This window comes from Lactuca virosa, chromosome 4 (genome assembly GCF_052849685.1).
Source record: "Lactuca virosa cultivar CGN04683 chromosome 4, Lactuca_virosa_CGN04683_v6, whole genome shotgun sequence".
In the NCBI taxonomy this organism is placed as follows: Eukaryota; Viridiplantae; Streptophyta; class Magnoliopsida; order Asterales; family Asteraceae; genus Lactuca; species Lactuca virosa.
In genome coordinates, this window is record NC_136429.1 from 372,602,492 (window position 1) to 372,623,894 (window position 21,403).

At 35.9% G+C, this 21,403-nt stretch overlaps 1 protein-coding gene across 1 annotated transcript; it reads right to left on the bottom strand.

Moving 5' to 3' along the window:
* Positions 1 to 7,268: 7,268 nt before the first annotated feature.
* Positions 7,269 to 9,571, bottom strand: LOC145108746 (guanosine deaminase-like). The gene is made up of 5 exons (XM_079045820.1): positions 9,413 to 9,571; positions 8,654 to 8,713; positions 8,131 to 8,321; positions 7,804 to 7,908; positions 7,269 to 7,607 (listed from the first exon to the last, which is right to left on the bottom strand). The coding sequence occupies exons 1-5, from the start codon at positions 9,441 to 9,443 to the stop codon at positions 7,419 to 7,421; spliced, it is 576 nt and encodes a 191-aa protein (XP_078901946.1). The 5' UTR covers positions 9,444 to 9,571; the 3' UTR covers positions 7,269 to 7,418.
* Between the last annotated feature and the right edge of the window lie 11,832 nt (positions 9,572 to 21,403).

Here is a 21,403-nt window from a genome sequence, read left to right on the forward strand (position 1 = left end):
ATATATATATATATATATATATATATATATATATATGTTTGTAATTTAGATTTCCTTGTGTTGTAAGTAAGCGATTGTTGAGTCGTGATTATTTCCCCAGAAAATCCGATATTTTCTGATTTAAAATAATGTCGAGATTCTTGTATCGTTAAATAAATTGTTTTGTATTGACACCATCGAAGAAATTATCTCCGAAGTATTAATATTTTGGTATAGAATCCTAACACGAGCCGTTATAATCATACATGGTAATGAATAGGTTGCTTGTCTTGACATTTTTCCAAATGTCGGGATTTGCTCAAGGCTTTGTCGCCCTAGACTGGCCTAGTCTAGCTATAGCGAGCAGCTAAGGCGTAGGGGGTCACCCCGTATAGATCTATACACAAACTCTCGCTCTCCCTCCAGGAGACTCTGATTATAACTACAAGTTACGATTATACACTCAAGGTGCCAACCGACACGTCTCACTAGATTCACAACCTTTCGTACTTTGATTAATGTTTACGTGTATTTTATGCGTTATCCATCCAAGGTCCAATTATAAGTATACAAAGTTCAATAGTTATGTGAAAGTATAGTTAAATTTACTAAGCATATGAATCTTAGTCCAAGCCCAATTAGCATGTAAATGGGTCACAAAGGCCCGATAAACATGTCATGGTAGATATTGGGCTCAATATACACCTGAATGGGCCCTTAAGGCCCATTAGCCACGGAAGATGAATATTAGGCCCAATAAATTTTTTAACGATATATTCCGTCCATTCGTATTGTTTCGTTGCTTATTTTAGCTCGTGGTTTACCGAACTTATTATAAAAAGTCTTCTTTTCTTAAAACAAAATTTTTGGTCCAAAGCCTCAAATTTTCAATTAAGGCCCAAAGTTTTGTAAAAATGACATTTTAGTCTATAGTTTGTAAAAATTTGCAAATTTGTCCCAAATGTCTAGAAATTCACGGTTTTAGTTCAAAAGTATGTATTTTGACATTTAAGACCTATTTTTGCAGAAAAGTGCAATTTCAGCCCTTGCTTTGTAAAAATTTACACTTTCCGCCCAATTTTGGAAACGTTTACATTTTTGGTCCAATTTGAAAATAAATGTTATTTTCACCCCTAAATTTGGTTTATTTACATTTATGACCCAAATTTTACTCAAATAACATTTCTAATCCCAAAAACTTCATTTTTTCGCAATTTTTAGGCCCAAACCGTGAGGCCCAAAAGTTTTGGCCCATTAAGCTTAAATTTGCATTTTTGGCCCTTTTAAAGTATGTTTAACATAAAAATACCTTTTTATACATATAGGACCTGTTTGGTCCCTATAAAAACATAAATGTCACTTTTTGCCCTTATCTTTTGTTTTCTTGACAATTTTGGCCCTTAACAAAGTTTTTGCCTTAAATTTTGTATCTTAGACATATAACACTTTTCACTTGATAGTTTGATATATAAGGTGTCTTGGTTCATGGATCTTAACTCAATGTTACTTAAGAAGTCGTGATTTGTCAAGATCTAACATGTTTTTACAACATAATCTAAGAAATCACACAAGACATGCATATAACACATAGATCTACACATTTTACTTGCATTCTCCCACCAAAAATCATGTAAAAACCAAAAACAAGGGGGTATGAACTCACCTTAGCTTGATGTTTTGGTTTTTGAAGAAGAATGGAAAGAGATGAAGTGATTTTCGGCCCTAGCAAACTTCCTTTGAGTAGTTTTCGAACATAGGGGCTTCTAATGAGTTAGAACATGAAAGAAGGTTATGTAAGAAAAGATTTTTAGCATTAAGATGGATAATATGTGTTTATATATAATAAACACTTACCAAGAAGTTGAAACCTTAAAGATTACTCTTGAAGCACAAACAAAACCTTAAGATCTTTGATGAAAGAAGAGGATGATTTTAGAGATGTTTGGAGAGGATTTTTGAGTGTGTGTGTATGTGTGTGTGTTTTGGCTCTCGACCGAGAGTAGAAGAAGAGAGAGGAGAGAGTGGTGAGGTGACTAGCATGGGAACATGAGAGACCATGCCTTGATACATGGTGTGTATTATGGAGGTGGCACCTCCAAAGTCAACTCCCCCCCCCTTCCATTACATTTTTCATTTTTTTTTATTGATGATGGGCCGAAGGTTCTTGGGCTAGGAGAAAGGGTGGAGTAGTTTGGGCCTTGACTTGCCTTTATTCGAGATCATGAGGCCCAATGATTACTTTTCGGCCCAATGGGCTCATTAGATAGCTCACAGCCCATTTTGAAAGAAAAAGGGAGTTTATGGCCCATTAGGGCAAATTAAGTCATTAATGGCCCAATAAGGCCCATTAAGGGTAAACTAATTTGTTTTGGACCCAAAATGGCCCAAAAGGCTAAGTTTTATGGAAGTGGGTCCAATTAGAATCCAAATAGGGTTTCAAAGCCCAAAATGGTTGATTTGGATGCTTATTGGCCCATTAGGCCCAATAAGGAAATCCTAGTCCAATATGGACTTAAACCATGGATCTTAGGGCTTCAGACTCTTTGATGAACATGAATGGTGAATCTAAATGAGCATTGAGTGAGATTTGCTTAGAGTATATGTTTTACAATAGTTGAATTGTTACACAGGAATAGAATTTCCTAGCTAAAATGCCAGTTGTGACATCATCCCCGCGTTAGAGGGAATTTCGTCCCGAAATTCTTTTGAAGACTAGGTTTGTAAAGGGAAAAATAAGTCAATTTCGATATCACTCATCATATTATCAAAATAAAATTGAAAACAAATGTATTTTGTACATTAATTAAAATGATCTAAAGTTTTTTATGAATAAAAATTTGATTTTTAATCTAATGATAAAACAGTTCCGTATATGAACAAATGTTGTTATAAATCATGTCTTTTCAATCGTAATGTATATAAATATCGATGAATCGAGATTTAAATCGACGTTCTTACAATGAATTAGATTTAATCATGTCAATTTCATACGTGATTTCGTTAGAATCGTAATTGAAAAAAACAGTTTTGATACAGAGCATTACAAATCGGCAGTAATCTATCATTTTTTAGTTCGAATCTAAGCTAATTTTGTGTTATGTGAATCTAAATTATAGAGTTTCAGTAGAAATCGATGATAATTTCAATTTAACTTGATTTCAAATTCTAAAACAACTTAAATGATGATCGAAACAATTTTTTTCGTTATTTGATACATAAATTCATGATTACCAGTAAAAGATAAGATTTTGATATGAATGTAACCTGATTATGTATGATTTGTATCGAATATTGAAGATTTTAGTAGAAAGAATCTTGATTTCATCGTTGTTCTTCGAAGTATTGATGATCAGAGGTTAATGGCGAGCTGGAAGATAATGACGTCATCGTTGTCGGAAGTTATAAGGCCCAAGACTATGTTAGTCCAGCATTAGCAGCCCAATTTTTTTGGACCTAAATACCCTTAGTGAGTTTCATTGGCCACGGTTAGTCCTCGCCGTCCTCACCAAAAAATGAGTCCTCACCGGAATATATATATATATATATATATATATCGTGAGGTTTAATAGAAAACCATTATTATCAAGGAATCAAGAACCAATTGTGAGCGTCAGAAATCATAATGATCAACGACCGAATGGATGTACACTTGGACATTGGACGCACATACACCAGATTATACCATAAAAACTCACCTATTTACCAAAAAAACTCACCTTTTTTTCGTTTAATTTTTTTAAGCCACGTTTTTATCGAAAAAACCGAATATACCATTGTTCACGATTTTTCATTATATTTCCATAGAGATCAATGTTGATATATAAGAAACAAACATTTTTTGCTGAAAAAACCGATTTCGTTTTATTAATATTTTTTTAAATATTTAAGTTTATATTTATCCAATAAAATTAATTATACCAAAAATCTCAATTTTTTGTCCTCTATTAATAAACATCAACATCGATTAAGAAAAAAAAAACTTGATCAATTCAGATTCACACTATTAATCTAAAATGTAAATATTTCAATTTTAACATTCACAATGTGAATATGACTTACTATTTCAACTCTTTGACCATTAATAAATTAAGTGAAAATTATATATGAATTGAAATATATTTCCATGTAGTTTTATGATATTTTAAAGGTTTGATTACTCGTAAATTAGTTTTGTAAAATCAATAAATGGATTTATTCACATTGTGAATCTGAACTGTATATAATTTCGTTTTCAGAATTCACAATGTGAATCTGACTAACTATTATGCACACTGTGAATCTGAGCAGATTCACAATGTGAATCTGAATTGAAATTTCAATTTTTTTTTAAAACATTAATATGAATATATGTTTAAAGAGTACCAAAAAAATATGAATTTTGTTATATTTTTCTAATTTATTTTCAATAAAAAGTAGACCTTAATTTTTTTAAAAACAAATAAAATGAAGTGAGTTTTTTTTTTTTTTTGAAAAAAGAAGTTCATTTTTTATATGTCAATTCGGATACCTATGGAAATAGGACGAAAAATCATGGACAATGATATATTTAGTTTTTTTTCGATAAAAAACATGGCCTACAAAAAATTAAACTAAAAAAAATGTGTTTTATTATAATTCAGTGTATGTTCGATCATTGTAAAAGTCTACAACCCTTCATTTTGTCGTTGATCGTTTTAAATTCCGATGATTTGGATTGGTTCATTGATTAATAATGGCTTCTATTGGACTTTTTCCCAGTATATATATATATATATATATATATATATATATATATATATATATATATATATATATATATATATATGCTAATGCGAAAATGCAAATAATTTGCGAAAACGCGAAAACAAGGAAAACCTATGAAATTGTGCCACATCAACCTTATATTTTGGACAAGAATCTATCCAAATTTTCAACTACATGCTGATAATCGATGATACATGATAAATTCTTTCATATTAGCAAAGCATGTTTTTTTGACATTTTTTTTTTGAAAACTTGAATTTAAAAGTGGTTAAGGACGTGAAAAAGAAAACGATTGTTAAAACCATATTTAAATCTATATTACCATAACATCATCCAATGTAAACTTATTATCTTTAATTTATTGGTAATAAATTTAATTTCTAAAGTACATGTGTTTGATTTTTATAAGATGAAATCTGTATTCGAGTTTTCGCAAATTATTTATGTTTTCGCATTAACCTACTTATATATATATATATATATATATATATATATATATATATATATATATATATATATATATATATATATATATATATATATATATATATATATATATATATATATATATATATATATATATATATCGAGGCCGGGTCCAGAGTCGGGGTCTAGGGATATACCTATCCCCATCCACATCCCCATTTTTTTATTTGGGTATTCCCATCACCGTCTCCATCCTCGGTCAACTTGGGGATTCTCCGATCAAAATGTTTGTGGGGTTTCGGGTTCACCATTGGGTATACGTTTTTCGCATCCCTAACCGTAATATCATAAAAAGCATTAAAAATTTATTATTTTCAAAATTGAGTTTTCATTAGCCATAGGGTAAAACATATATGAAAGCGTAAACATGTAAAAAGTGTGGGTTTTCTAGGTCAAAATAGTGAGGTTTTTACTTTTTACCCAATTTGTTCTATTTGTTGTAAATATCCTCCATTTCCATCTTGACCATCTCCATGTAAAAACTATTTAGCAAAGTATAGGTCCATTTTAGGTAATTTATTCTCTAGGTTGGGAGCGTAAACATGGAAACTTATGTGTTGTTTGTTTTTCATTTGTAAGCTACAAAACTGTAAGATTGGTCTCTGTGGTATTCAAAAAACTGAATAGGGTCCAAAAAGTTTTTCACTTGCATAGAAGGTCCAAAAGTAAGGTTTTTCTATGTTTTTTGTCCAAAAAAATTTAAAATGACGGTTATACCATTTTACTTTCTTTTTTTATATTTTTTCAATTTTTAAAATACTATTTTAATTTAAAAATAAAAAGAAAAGAAAATAACTCTCTCTCTCTCTCTCTCTCTCTCTCTCTCTCTCTACACCATTGGCGACAAAAAGGAGAACCGGCAACCAAACACCCATGAGGATCGTCGCTTCCCTCTACTGCTACTTCGGTATTTCTTTCCCCTTGTCCCTCGTGTTTTGCCAATGGAATAGAAGGAAAAAACCCAAAGAGGCCACTGAAGCAGCTCCCTCGCTGTACCAGTCACCCAATAGCGTAAGCCGCCTTCGTTTTCTTCTTTTATTTTGGCGATGGACCAAACTTCCACCGAACCACCCCTGTTCTGCTTCCATTCTTCTTCCTTCTCCCTTCAATCAAGTCGGTTCCCTTTTCCCCTCGATTTGTGGTTGCCGGCAACGAGCGAAGAGCCTAGGGGAGTTCTTCCCTCTCCCGATCAGTGAAGACGAAGAGTAAACCCACAAAGGGTCGTCGGTCTCGACGGACCCCCTTGCCCGTCCTTGTGATTTCCCATCTGCACCTCAGCTCCGGTCGATCTGCCTTTGTTCGTCTGTTCCTTGTCCAATCTGATGGAGACGATAATTATTCAAAGTTTTTTTTTATAGGATTTACAATGGTGTGAATTGGTTTTTTGTTGTAACAAAGAAGGTAATCAGCCATGGATGAGGTAGAAATAATAGAGGGATGAGAGAGAGAGAGAGAGAGAGAGAGAGAGAGAGAGAGAGAGAGAGATATGGTGCGTACAGTGGGAGTAAAGGGTGAGTGGGACAATTCTTTATTTTTTAATTATTAAATTGTTAAGAAAATGGTAAAATAATACAAAAAAGAAATTAAAATGGCAAAATAGACATTTTAAGTTTTGTAGGACTAAAATCACAGAAAATTTCTGATTTTGGACCTTCCATGCGAGTCGGAAACTTTTTGGACCCTATTCAAAGTTTTTTGAATACCACAAGGACCAATTTTGCAATTTTGTCTTTATAAGCTCTTTTAATCTTTTATGTTTATGTTTAGAAGCTCTTTTAACATTTTATGTCTACACGTCCTCCATTTTCATCTCCAATGACAGGTGACGGTGACGAGTCTGTATAAGGGTTTTTTTTTTTTTTGCCTAATCTTTTTTTTTCTATTTTCACTCTCTGTTTGATTTTTTTTACTGCTTTATATATATAGTTGTAAAAACGTGCCATATTAGAGATCGAGGGCAAAATGGTAATAATGATACTGCTATGAAATGTGGCAGTTTATCCATCTGTCACTTCTAAACAGGAGTAAAATAGTTTGTCTACCGATTTAGGCACAATATGTAACCTGTTAAACCTTTTTGAATTTGAAATTAGTTCATGAAAACAATTACATATAGATATAGTGTTTAATGAAAAGGAAGTTAAGATTCTGTAATCAAATTGTTGAGAACAATGGAGAAATAATAATAATAATGTTGAAAATGTATGAAATCAATACATGGAGAATTTGGCTTTGGTGTTTTCAAATACTTGTTCTGCAATAACTGCTCCATTTCCATCTGCTTTTTTAATCTCCAGATGAGCCTTTTGATAAAATCCAGTACCTCTTAAAGCATCTGCAATGAAATCATCAAACCCAATTGCAATTGCTGCTTCCGCTTTTGCCCCATAAACCAACCTCTGCATTCACACAAATAAACTAAATAACGAATCTTTATTTAGATTAGAGGGGTAAAATGGTCATTTACACTCTTTGTTAATGCAGAACGTAAAAGCTTGTTACAAAAGGGACAGATTTGTTTATAGTGTCGTAACTTTACTCTCATTTTAAGACAAAAGGGTAAAGCTGTCATTTAGATTAGAGAGGAAACTGCACCTTGATTCTTGAAAGATGAATGGCACCAAAGCACATAGGACAGGGCTCACAAGAGGCATAAATCTCACAATCAGAGAGCTCAATTTGGTTGAGTTTTTTACATGCCTGAAATACATGGTGTAAAAATATATAAGTAAAAAAAAATAATCTAGCAATGATAAAAATAAAAGAAAAGACTAAATTCACAAACTTTGAAAGTTTGACATTTCTCCAAAAGAATATACACAAACAGTTATCAAACAGACAGTCATTTTTTATTCATTAGACAGAAGGAGGGTATAATGGTCATTTACTATTATTTATTGGTAAAAATGAGTCTTAACTAACCTCTCTTATTGCTGTAACTTCAGCATGAGCAGTTGGATCTGTGTGTTTTAAAACCATGTTATGACAACTCACAACAATCTCATCTTTGCAAACAACAACTGCACCAAATGGGCCTCCATCTCCATTATCTACTCCTTTGTAAGCTTCTTCAACAGCTTTTGTCAAGAATTTGTGGTCTCTATCCTGTACAGCTGCTTGACAATTACCAAATACACACTTGACAACAATTACACTAACAAATAAAATATTTAACACCTGCTCCTAAAGCTTAAAAAGCATGAACATTCAGAATGTCTCATAATGGTTTTGATCCACAAGACTTTCTTCAATCTCTATATTATCAATATCAAATTGTGTTTTAGACATGCTTCTACTAACATGACTATGAGTCAATTGTTGCAATTGTTGTGCACCAAAGAAGGTTATGATAGTAATAACAAAATAAAGATATATAAGAGCATCCATGTGAACTCAAATGCAAGTAACTAAATAAAAAATTGATTAGGAGTGGATCTCATCTAACCTTGCTGGTGGCCAGAAAAAGCTGAAGCAACAGATATGGCTCCGTCTTTAGTTTCAACAACTGTTTAACAGAAAAAAGAAGAAAAAAACGTGAGTATGAGCATCCATAGACTGGAGTAGATGAATATAAGAAGATCATGGGGGGAAAAAGATATGTATAAGGTAAGCGGAGGCCAAAAAACTCAACAACAGAAGTTTTCTAACTAGTTGATTCGCTTCTTTGATTCAAGTAGTTCCTAATAGTTTCCAAAATTTAGATATGTCTCTTTGTAACACAGTATCGATCCACTTAGGGCTCTAACTGATGATGCGAAAAGAATTGAGATAGATCTCAGAAACGTATGAATAAATTCAGAACAAACAACGTTGACAAAGCAATGAAAATGCAAAAAACCCCCCCAAAACTACGATCTGGTGTTTAAGTTCATTCACATACATTTAACTTCTTACATAAGGAGATCAAGTTACCGAAGAAGAAAGCATATATATACTTACGGAAGCATATGAACCCTAAATCCTCAACTTAATTCCTAATAGACAATCCGAGCAGATGTCACGGAATATCGATCTCATAAAGTAAATACAACCTAAATTATCGATCACATAGAGAAAAATCAAGGAATTATTTCCATAACCCCAAATAAATTAAACTATAAGAGATAATTTCATGTGAATTGAAGATCGGAAGATCCCGATGAACATAGCATGATGTGAACTACTGAAGGTAGATGAAGCATGGGCATTTGAAAGAGATACTCACTGTTAGCTTCCTCCATGATGGAATTTGACATGAGATGATGAGGTTTTGAATCGAAGGAACAAAGGGGTTGCTTTTGGACTTTTGGTTTAGTTGAAGAAGATTTGATGGTAGTTGAAAAGATGAAGACAAAGAGAGGGAAATAGACACAGTTGGTTCCGAGGAAACGGTGCACGTGCAGATTAAGCGGCGTAAAATAACAACTATCGGAAACTACTTTATAGTATATAAATATAAAAATTTATATAGACAAAACTGCAAAAATGATCTCTCATGTTTAGTCCACGCTTAATATTTTTTTGTCATGTTTCTATGTGGAAATGGTCTCTCCGAAAATTAAAATGACTAAATTGCCCTCTTGATATATTTTTTTATGTTTTTTCTATTTAATTTAATGTTTTATTAATAATAAAATGGGGCCTACTCTCTCTCTCTCTCTCTCTCTCTCTCTCTCTCTCTCTCTCTCCTAAGAAAACCCACATAGTTCTGCTCAGAAAACACACATAGGAATTCAAACCCGGAGTTGGAGCCAAATCTTTCTTAACTTAAATGTCACCGGAGTTTCCACCGGAGAGAGGTAGAAGACGAGACTACTTCATAAATTCCTTTGAAACATAATCAACCACCTCCGACAATTACTATACATCGCTCTCTCACTATTTTCAGACCACAACCGAAGTTTCCACCTGTTGGGTTTTGAGCACTATAACAACCATATGGTGTACATTCAACCCTAATGCTTTGGATATATGTTTTCTTTAGTTATACATGCAATATTGTTTCCAAAGCTTAAAGCCTATACTATCATACAAAATTTTTGATAATTGAATCATTAAACTAGTTAGATAACTTACCTCTTGTTGTAGCTAGTTGTCTTTGGCCTTTAAGAACTTAGCACCTCAAGTGTAATGCCTTTAATAAGTCACAAACACCACCAACAATTTGGAGGACTTGAGAGAGAGTATACTAGCACTCAAAATCGGCTCTATGAACTCTAAGAACACAAGTGTAGCAGATTTTAGGCTATAGGGTATCATATATATAGTGTAGGAATCCAAGGATCATGGATAAACCCTAATCCATACACTTAGATTATGATCCATAACTCATGTGGTCTAACACTTTATGGATTCTTTCATAACCTTAGCTCATCATGGATCAATAGCCCAACCATATATATATATATATATATATATATATATATATATATATATATATATATATATATATATATAAGGCTAGGCTAATTTGTTTCTTACATTTATTGTGTGCTAGAATGCACCAATAGGAATTTAGTAAAATTAGATAATTATTTAATAAAATAAATATAGATATTAAATGATTTCCATAATTGTATGTATATTAAATGATATCCATAATTATAATTCTATTTTTATGGAAACTAATTAAATTCGTCATTAATGTCAGCAATAACATTCTTTTAAAATGAATTCGCTTTTAGGTTTTTATGTATGAGTTCATTTTTTGATTCAGGACTCACTCACTTAACATATAATAAAGTTGCATGGAGTATGAAGAACGATAGTGTATTCTACTAGAATACACCCTCATTCTGCTAGAATACGCTCTCAATCTTCTAGATACGAATTCATTCCGAAAGAATATTAATGTTGACATTAATGACGAATTTATTTAGTTTCCATAAAAATGAATTATAAGTATGGATATCATTTAATATAAATATAGTTCTTACTAAATTGTTATTGGTGCATTCTAACACACAATAGATGTGAGAAACATTTGAACCTACCTATATATATATATATATATATATATATATATATATATATATATATATATATATATATATATATACCTTACTATTTCTAAAAATAAATTTAAGACGTCCAAAAGATTAAACAGTAAGTACAAATATTTAATACACAAACCTTATCTTATGATTCTTATCTTTCTATAATTGGTCGGCAAAATTAAAAAATCAACAAAAAATGCGGGATTCAAGGGATTCAAAGGCTGACTTGCTCAATTTGGCTCTTAAAACACGTTTTAAATATTTTTGAAATTTCCTTGATCTTCTATTTTTCTACAAATTCCCCTACATAATCTGAGGAAAGTAGATTAGGAATTTGAAAAATCCCTTCATCATCCCCTTATCTCGGGCATCCTTATTCTACAAATTAGTATTTACATCCTCCAGTTTATCAATGCTCTCTCTCTCTCTCTCTCTCTCTCTCTCTCTCAACTGATGAACTCGAAAATCATTGATCTATACTCTCGATTCTTGAATATGGGTTTCATGTCGGCCTCCTATCCATCAGTGATTGTAGCCTCTCGATGATTATCGCCTAAACCTCCACCACGGTGTTTCTCTCAGATGGATTTAATTTCGGTTCTTATTCGCTTGGATTCGGTGATCTCCGGTTCCCTCTATGGAAACTTAGTTGAGTATGGTGATGAACTTCATGTCAGAAGAAGGTTCCCGCCGAGGCTATGAAGGATTAGTTGTCTTCCAGGAAGTGAATCGTTATTGACTTTTATTTTGCGGCCTAAGTGTTATGATTGGAAAATCGATTGGTTTTGGGCTAAGATTAGGTTTTCATTCATTATTATTTCTTGGTTTGTGAAAATTCAATTGAACAACAGAATTGACGGAAAGAGGAATTCGTCTCTCGAAGATGAAGTCGCCACTGCTTCGATTTTATGATAGATAGAGGTCGGTTGCGAAATTAATTTTCTTTTTTCACTTCTGGTTCTAGGTATTTCGTTTTTTCTCCAATACGCTTCTACAATTCCATGAAATTGATTTTCTTTGTTCGCTTCTGGCTACGTATTTCGTTTGTTCATCAGAGTTCCAATTTGACGAAATTCATTTCTTAACGGCCCTATGAAAAAACGAAACAAGTGGTATTGAACAAAGCTGAGTGGGTTACCGATGTTTCATTTTTGCTTGATGATGGCACATGTCACGTAGACTGCAATAGATGGTATCATAATTTTTCTTATGTTCAATTACTTATATTTCTCTCTTATTCTATGTTTTTCCCAATATAATTTAGGTGGTTGTGATGTTTTAGGGTATATGAACCAGTACACAGAAAGGAGATGGAAGCAATAACAGTCCTTCAATTCAGACTTCCTTTCAGGTTACAAAAGTAAGATCTTCACTCCATATATAATCAAATCCTTACATGGTGACATAACAGAAAAACATGAAGGCGACTTTGACCAAATCAAAACTTCTTAGAAATCCTCAAATCAAGTTTTTTCAGGTCTTATGGTGTTTTAGATTGTTGTCTCTTCTTTGCTTTGTGTTTTAGATTGTTATTTTTTCTTTGCTTATAAACAAAAAATTTTGATTTTTATGGCAGAAAGACTTTAGAAGAGATAACTTTGTTATTTGTTTTATGTAATTTACTTTGCTGGAAGTTGAAAAAAAAGGGTAAAAGAGTAATCTTTTACTAGGCCTGGTTGAATTTGGGATTTAATGGTTTTACAGAAGCCATGGAGTTCCTGCTTCTTTTCGAAGACATGGACTTTTTATGTTATGAAACAATTTCCACTTATGGGTGAGTCTTCATCATTACATTTTCATAGAGGGGATGTTGGTCAGAATGGTGTCATTTATTCTATGAATACCATTCTTTCATCATTCCATTCCATTCCACTTTCACAAAAATTACAACATATATTTTCTTGGAAAGATATTTATGTTGCTTAACTGAGTTAATAAAAGAGGTTGTTACTATTTTCAGTTATTATTGGTTATAGCTTTCATATTTTATTTATTAATAATTTTTTTTTTCTCTATATAGATCCTACTTCTACATCATATTACTGTACAAGGGATAAAAGAATCGCTTTTGTGTTAAGAGCATGTTTTATCAAACAACCAAGTGAAAGTTCATCACATACCAGTGTGTGCACTGAAAGAGAAATGCAAAAAAATTGCAAGGATGTGAGTGAGAATTTTGTTGTAATGACAAATCAGGTAAAATATAATCTGACACATAACTATCTATGAGGTATTATAGATTATTGATCAATTTGGTTGAAACCTTACCATCATTCATTGTTGCTTGGGATATAGGAAAGATGAACACTTGAAGATTGATGATGTTGGTGATCTACCCGTGGCCTTAGATTTAGTTATGTTGACACTAATCCCAAGGCACCAGTGGCAAACGTGATATCAAAGAAGATAATTTTTTTGAATATGATCCCAAGACAACAGTGACAAAAACAATAAATTATAACCATGCGGTTCAGGTTTAGAACATTTCTACCTGTTGCTGTCTCTTTCAAAGTCCTTGTGACCAACATAATGTATGCCTTGTGAGGTTTTAACAAATTAGAAAGAGACATTGCTTGTGAAAATTTTAATTTTTTTGCCTAATCAGGCAAGAATATAGGCATGGTTGTATAGAGTTACTATAGAATATTGGCCATATAAATAATTTTAGGTGTACCACAAGTCCTAAAAGTAAAAATGTGTGAGATTAATGTGTATAACAGGACACTAAATAAGGGTTTAATTGAGTTTTTTTCCTGCTCAATCTAATATATAAGAATTGCACAAAGTTCCTAACTCTCATTTATCCAAATATACAAGAGACTTCATGAAAGAAACATATTAATTTATGGCATATAGTGATTAACTGAAAAACAACAATAAGAGGTGGCTAATCCAATTGCATAAATAATGTTTGTCGATAATTATCTATTCCAGTATTAACCTAAAACACCAATCTATTTTTATTTGTTACCCAAAACAACCTACTTCCATTTTTAACCCAGATGTCAAACATAGATCTTAATGAAAAATATCTTATAGTGTTTGATTGACTTGTAAAAATCAAGATAAGATAAAACCTTATGTACTATAACTTAGTAGTTATATATCGTAGCCTTAGGGATGAGCTGGGGACTAATCGAGGATAGACCTAATTTTCAAATAGGGCGAGATTGAAATGGCTCTACTAACGATGGAATAACTATCCTCCGATTGCTGCCAAAAGAAAACTATTCTCCTCCCGTTGCAGTGTAGTTTGTGATATTTGTCAATACATTGTGTCTTATTTTTTATATTACTGTTTCCTAAAACAAACTAATCACACTATCAATGTACAACCAACTCATATATCTTGGTTTGAAGACTATATGATATTATCGTCTCACAATCACTCGTGATAAATTCCATGAAGTGATTCACGTGAGCGTGGGTTTAATCTAATACTCAGACCTTATGAGCACTCATGAATATTGTAGCAATCTTTTGCTATGTCTAAACACTTCAGACAATCTACAAGCTAAATTCATCACAGTCTTGCCTCAATACCTACTTCCAAAGTATGAGCGACTGTGGATAGTTTGAATAATCTTATTATTCTGGAAGTCAAAACATGCAAAATGAAACAATAGTAAGCAATTGACATAAGACAATAACTTTACTTATAAATAAAACACCTTTTATTTAATCATCAAATGTCAATTACATTTTATCTATTACAAGTTTCTAAACAGCTATCTAATCATTAAAACTAATATTGTCCTTCAGCCCAATGCTCCTCGTATGTTGCAAATGCTTAACCCTACTCAGTCCCTTCGTGAGGGGATCTGATGGGTTCTCATCTGACGATACCCTCTTTACCACGAGGAGTCCTTCTTCCATCCGATGTCTTATGAAGTGATATTTTCTAGTCGATGTGCCTGGATCTGCCATGATCCCTTGGTTCCTTGGTTAAGGCAACCACACCCTCATTGTCACAGAAAATCTCCATAGGCTCCTTTATAGCTGGTACAACTCCAAGGTCTCCGATGAAGTTCTTCATCCATATTGCCTCCTGTGCTGCTTCGCTTGCTGCTATGTACTCTGATTCGCACGTTGAATCAGCTACAGTCTCTTGTTTGGAACTTTTCCAAGTAATTGCTCCTCCATTCAGGGTAAATACCCAGCCCTGAGAGCAGAAATTATCTCTATCGGTCTGAAAGCTGGCGTCACTATACCCTGTCACTCTCAAGTCATCACTCCCACTGAGGGTAAGGACCCAACCCTTAGTCCTCCGCAGGTACTTGAGAATGTTCTTTACCACAGTCCAGTGAACTTTACCGGGGTTCCCTTGATATCTGATGTCCATGCTCAAAGCAATGGCCACATCAGGGCGAGTACAAGTCATAACATATATGATCGAGCCAACTGCGGAAGCATATGGTACTCGAAACATCTCAGCTATCTCAGCCTCTGTACTCGGACTCTGAGTCTTACTTAGTTTGGTATTGCTTTGGATGGGTAAGTCACCTTTCTTAGAGTTCTCCATGCTGAACCGTTTCAACACCTTGTCCAAGTAGGTACTTTGACTAAGTCTAATTAGTCTTTTACTCCCGTCTCTCAATATCCTTATCCCTAGAATATAGGCAGCTTCCCCAAGGTCCTTCATAGCGAAACATTTCCCAAGCCAGGACTTAACCTCCTGCAAGGTTGGGATGTCATTTCATATGAGAAGTATGTCATCTACATACAACACCAGAAAGCTGAGTATACTCCCACTAGCTTTGACATATACACAGGACTCATCCTCGCTTCTCGAAAATCCAAACACTTTGACTTTCTCATCGAAACAAAGATTCCATCTGCAAGATGCTTGTTTCAATCCATAAATGGATTTCTCAAGCTTACACACTCTATTAGGATACTTTGCATTGACAAAACCCTCTGACTAACTCATGTAAACATCTTCAGCCAACTTCCCATTAAGGAAAGCGGTTTTGACATCCATTTGCCATATTTCATAATCATGAAATGCAGCTATGGCTAGCATAACCCTAATAGATTTAATCTTCGCTACCGGTGAGAAGGTCTCATCATAGTCAACTCCCGGAGTTTGAGTAAAGCCCTTCACAACCAATCACGCTTTATATGTGTGTACTTTCCCATCCATGCCGGTCTTCTTCTTGAAGATCCATTTGCATCCGGCTGTCTTTCGACCTGGTATATTGTCAACCAAGTTCCAAACTTGATTGTCATACATGCACTGAATCTCGTTGTCCATAGCCTCTTTCCATTTTGCAGACTCGGGGCCTGCATTGGCTTCCTTGTAGTTGCTAGGTTCATCCAGATTTACCAGTATGCTATCACTGATAAATGTATCACCTTAAGATGTTATATGGAAACCATATAACACAGGTGGAACACTAACTCTACTGGAACACCTCAAAGGTACAGACTCGTTAACTGGTTCAACAGGAGTTTCCTCCTCAGGTTGAGCGCTAGTGTTTGAGGTTCCTTCATCACTTAACTCTTGAAGCTCTTCAAGGTCAATTTGCCTCCTACTGTCCTCTTGGCATATGAGTTCCCTCTCTCGAAAAACTCCTCTCCTCGCAATGAAGACAACATTGTCACTTGGTCTGTAGAAGAGATATCCAAAGGACTTCTGCGGGTAGTCGATGAAAATACAACGCTCACTGCGAGGTTCGAGCTTGTCGTGAGTCTCACGCCTCACGAAAGCCTCGCAACCCCAAACCTTGATGTGTGCTAATGAGGGAACCTTCCATGTCCACATCTCGTGAGGTGTTTTGGCAACCTTTTTAGTTCGGACTAGATTAAGGATATGGGTGGCAGTCTCTAGAGCATACCCCCATAATGAGATGGGTAACAAAGCTCGACTCATCATGGAACGAACCATGTCCAACAAGGTTTGATTGCGCCTCTCAGCCACACCATTAAGCTATGGTGTCCTTGGTGGCGTCAATTGTAAAATAATTCCACATTCCTTAAGATAGTCTAGGAACTCGATACTAAGATACTCACCACCCCGATCGGATCAGAGCATCTTTATCTTCCTGCCCAGCTGATTCTCCACTTCTTGTTTAAACTCTTTGAACTTTTCAAAGGTTTCTAACTTATGCTTGATTAAGTAGATATAGCCATATCTGCTGTAATCATCAGTAAAAGTCACATAGAAGCGGTTAGCATACCTTGTGGCAGTTCTGAAGGGCCCACACATATCGGTGTGTATGAGATCCAACAAACCCTCACCCCTTTCACAAGTACCATTGAAGGGTGACTTGGTCATCTTTTCAAGCAAACAAGATTCTCAAGTGTCATCCGACTTTAAGTCGAATGACTACAAGACTCCAGCCTTTTGGAGTTGGCCTATGCGCTTCTTGTTGATATGTCCAAGAAGAAAATGCCACAAGCATGCCTTGTCCAAAACATTAGACGAATCAATGTGCAATACATTATTTCCTAAGTTGTCTACAACCATAACAGTTTCATATACACCATTACAAGGCAATACTTTAAAATAAAATACACCATTATAAAAAGCATTAATAGAACCAGTTTCATTATCAAATGAAAATCTAAAACCTTGTTTGCATAAACCATGAAAAGAAATAATGTTTCTCGCCATATCAGACGAGTAGCAACAATTATTCAAATCTAATTCTAACCCACCACTAAGCAATAAAGAATAAACTCCAATCTTGGTGACAGGTGAAACTTTCCTATTCCCCATGATCAAGTTCATCTTCCCGTGCTCCACATCCCTAATTCTTTTTAGTCCCTGCAAATCAGAACAAATGTGGAAACCACAACCTGTATCAAGGACCCAAGAACAAGAATGTCATGAGTTATTAGATAGAATAGTGTAAATACCTGCATGGATGGGCTTTATCTTCCCATCCTTGACATCCTGCAAGTATTTTGTAACATCCCAGAATTACGGTCCGAAAATTTCATTTTTAAATCATTAAGTAAAACCATAAGTTATCAAATCATTCCATCAAAACATGAGTTACAGTATTCCAAACATTATCATCAGAGTTTCATATCAAAATATCAGAGTGAAACATCCCACGCTAAAACTTTTTGGTGTGTGCAATGCGATCATCCCTAGCTCTTCCCTCCACTACCGGAAGTACCTGAAACCAAAATTGAAAACGGTAAGTACAAAGCTTAGTGAGTTCCCCACCCTACCACATACCATACACATAAGCACATATACTGGGCCCCCGCCCGCTGCATCGGGACTTGCCTGACATCGGACTTGCTCCGGCATCGGGCCCCGCCCGGCATCAGGCCCCGCCTTGCATCGAGCCCTGCTCGGTATACATATCTGTTTCTCTTAGGCCCCCCTGTCTCCGGGCCTCGCCCGCTATACACATACAACAAAACATATAATCAGCCTAATACATAACAAACAATCTCTATGTTGTAACTGCTAGTCTCAAGGCCCCGCCTATCTTGGACCCCGCCCCTACTCTAATACTAATGAGATATGGAACCCCGTCTACACTTAGCTAGTGATGAGATACGGGCCCCCGCCCACACTCACTTCCCTACCAGCCATATACAAGTATCACAAAGACAACATGTATAAGTAAACATGCACTCCTGCCTCGGGTACCACCCGACATCGAACTGTAGTTCGGAAACATACATATAAGCCTTCCTCGGGCCTCGCCTGACATCAGATCGAAATCCAGAACATATAAACTGCATCCGGCTAACCCCAACATCGGATCTAAATCCGGTATACACTAACATACTTAAACGGGCCGGTATTGGTGCCTTCGACCCGTTCCTACTGGAGTAAACTCACCTCACAAGCTGACTGCAGAATCCCGCGAACAACCTCTTGCTGCTAGCTGGCAATTCCCCGACTGCTGCTCCTTCGGCTCCCTAAGCTATCAGTAACAATAAGACACTTAGCCCCAAATTGTCCTCAAAGTCAAACTAGGTCAACCTTGGTTAAAGTCAAAGTCAACGGTTAAAGTCAACGCTCCGAGTTGACTCAACTCGCCGAGTTGCTCCATCAACTCGCCGAGTCAAACACTCTGAATCCTGAAATCGCGATCCAACTCGTCGAGTCATCCCCTGACTCGCCGAGTTCCCTAGCTACTCATGGTCATGATTTATCAAATCAACTCGTTGAGTCACTCCTCTGACTCGCCGAGTTCTACCGCGAAAGATCGGGGCAACTCACTTCAACTCGTCGAGTCCCTCCCTGGACTCGCCGAGTTCCTCAGTCTGATTGGGCCATCTTAATAGATTAAGCCCCTACACTTCAGAACTAAACCCCAAACTTCGTCCACATGCTGGAAATGACCTCTTAAGGGTAAAGTTTCCAACTTTACCCACTCCTAATCCTTCTTAATGGGTTTAGCTCAAACCCTAGTTCCTTAAGACACAAATTCTCGTCCAACACCCTTATTACTCCAAACCAAAACAGGAGGACCAAGATCTAGGCCCTAGACACCCAGTAAACACGTAAAGCTTCAAACTTTACTTCCATGCATGGTCCTTTGGGGTTTAAAAGGCCATAACATCATCCCTAGGGTTTGAATGGGACTTTAATGGCATAAAGTTTGCACCTTTATGCCTTCACAACCCCCAAAGACTTAAGATCTAAAAAGGATCTTTGCTTGGGACGTCCATGTCCCATGGATCGGATCTGGACCCCAAAACTTGGTGGTTTCAGAGACTTGGTCATGAACGAGGCGCACAACACTCGTTATTCCGTCCACCCGGGTTCAGATAAGATGTATCTGGATCTTAAAAAGCTATACTGGTGGCCTAACATGAAAGCAGAGATTGCTACCTTCATAAGTAAATGCCTTACTTGCGCAAAGGTCAAGGTCGAATACCAGAAGCCCTCAGGTCTTCTACAACAGCCTGAGATACCGGAATGGAAGTGGGAGCGGATCACTATGGATTTCATAACCAAGTTGCCCAAGACAACGGGTGGACTTGATACCATATGGGTCATTGTCGATAGATTGACCAAGTCCGCACACTTCCTGCCTATCAAGGAAACAGACAAGATGGAGAAACTTACAAGAACTTACATTAGGGAGATTGTACGAATGCACGGTGTTCCCATATCTATTATCTCAGACAGAGATAATAGATTCACTTCGAGGTTCTGGCAGTCGTTACAAAGTTCCCTAGGAACTAGGCTGGACATGAGTACAGCCTACCATCCACAGACAGACGGGCAAAGTGAGAGGACTATCCAAACCTTGGAAGATATGCTGTGAGCCTTTGTGATCGACTTTGGGAAAGCATGGGATACTCATTTACCCCTTGTAGAATTTTCTTATAACAACATTTATCACACGAGCATAAAGGCTGCTCCATTCGAGGCCCTCTATGGCCGAAAGTGCAGATCCCTATGTGCTGGGCTGAGGTGGGTGATACCCAGTTAGCTAAAGGACGAGTTCCTGACAGCACTCTCACAGGTCCTGAGATCATTCGGGAAACGACAGAGAAAATCGTTCAGATTCGTGAACAATTGAAAGCCTCTAGAGACCGACAGAAAAGCTACGCTGATAAACGAAGGAAACCATTGGAATTCCAGGTGGGCGACCGTGTTCTATTGAAGGTCTCACCCTGGAAGGGCTTGATACGCTTCGGAAAGCGTGGAAAGCTAAATCCAAGGTACATAGGGCCTTTCGAGATTCTCGCAAGAATCGGCCCTGTAGCTTACAAACTTAACTTACCGCGCGAACTCAGTAACATACATTCTACTTTCCACGTCTCGAACTTGAAAAAGTGTCTGTCCGACGAGACTCTTGTAATTCCGCTCGACGAGATCGAGATCAACGAGAGCCTCAACTTCGTGGAAGAACCTGTAGAGATCATGGACCGTGAGGTCAAGCGAACGAAGCAAAGCCGCATCCCGATAGTGAAGGTTCGCTGGAACGCCAAGCGAGGACCTGAATTCACTTGGGAGCGAGAGGATCAGATGAAACTGAAATATCCTCGTCTTTTTACTTAGTTATTTGTAACTATTTATTTGCTTAAACTCTAATTTCGGGACGAAATTCCCTCTAACGGGGGGATGATGTGACAACCCGAAATTTTCATTCGTACAAACCCTACAGTTCAGAACTGCAATTAAAAGTTAAATACCTTTCTGCTAATTTTTAGCCAGTTTAAAGTCCGTTTGAGTATTTTATTTAATTATTCATGAATCGAACGGATAAAAAGGAAGTGAATTCTAGAATATCGGG

Coding starts and splice junctions, on each gene's coding strand:
- LOC145108746 (XM_079045820.1), bottom strand. CDS start 9,443: ATGTCAAATTCCATCATGGAGGAAGCTAACA. Junction 8,714..9,412: donor CATCATGGAGGAAGCTAACA/GTGAGTATCTCT, acceptor TCTGTTAAACAG/TTGTTGAAACTAAAGACGGA. Junction 7,909..8,130: donor AAGTTACAGCAATAAGAGAG/GTTAGTTAAGAC, acceptor CATGTATTTCAG/GCATGTAAAAAACTCAACCA.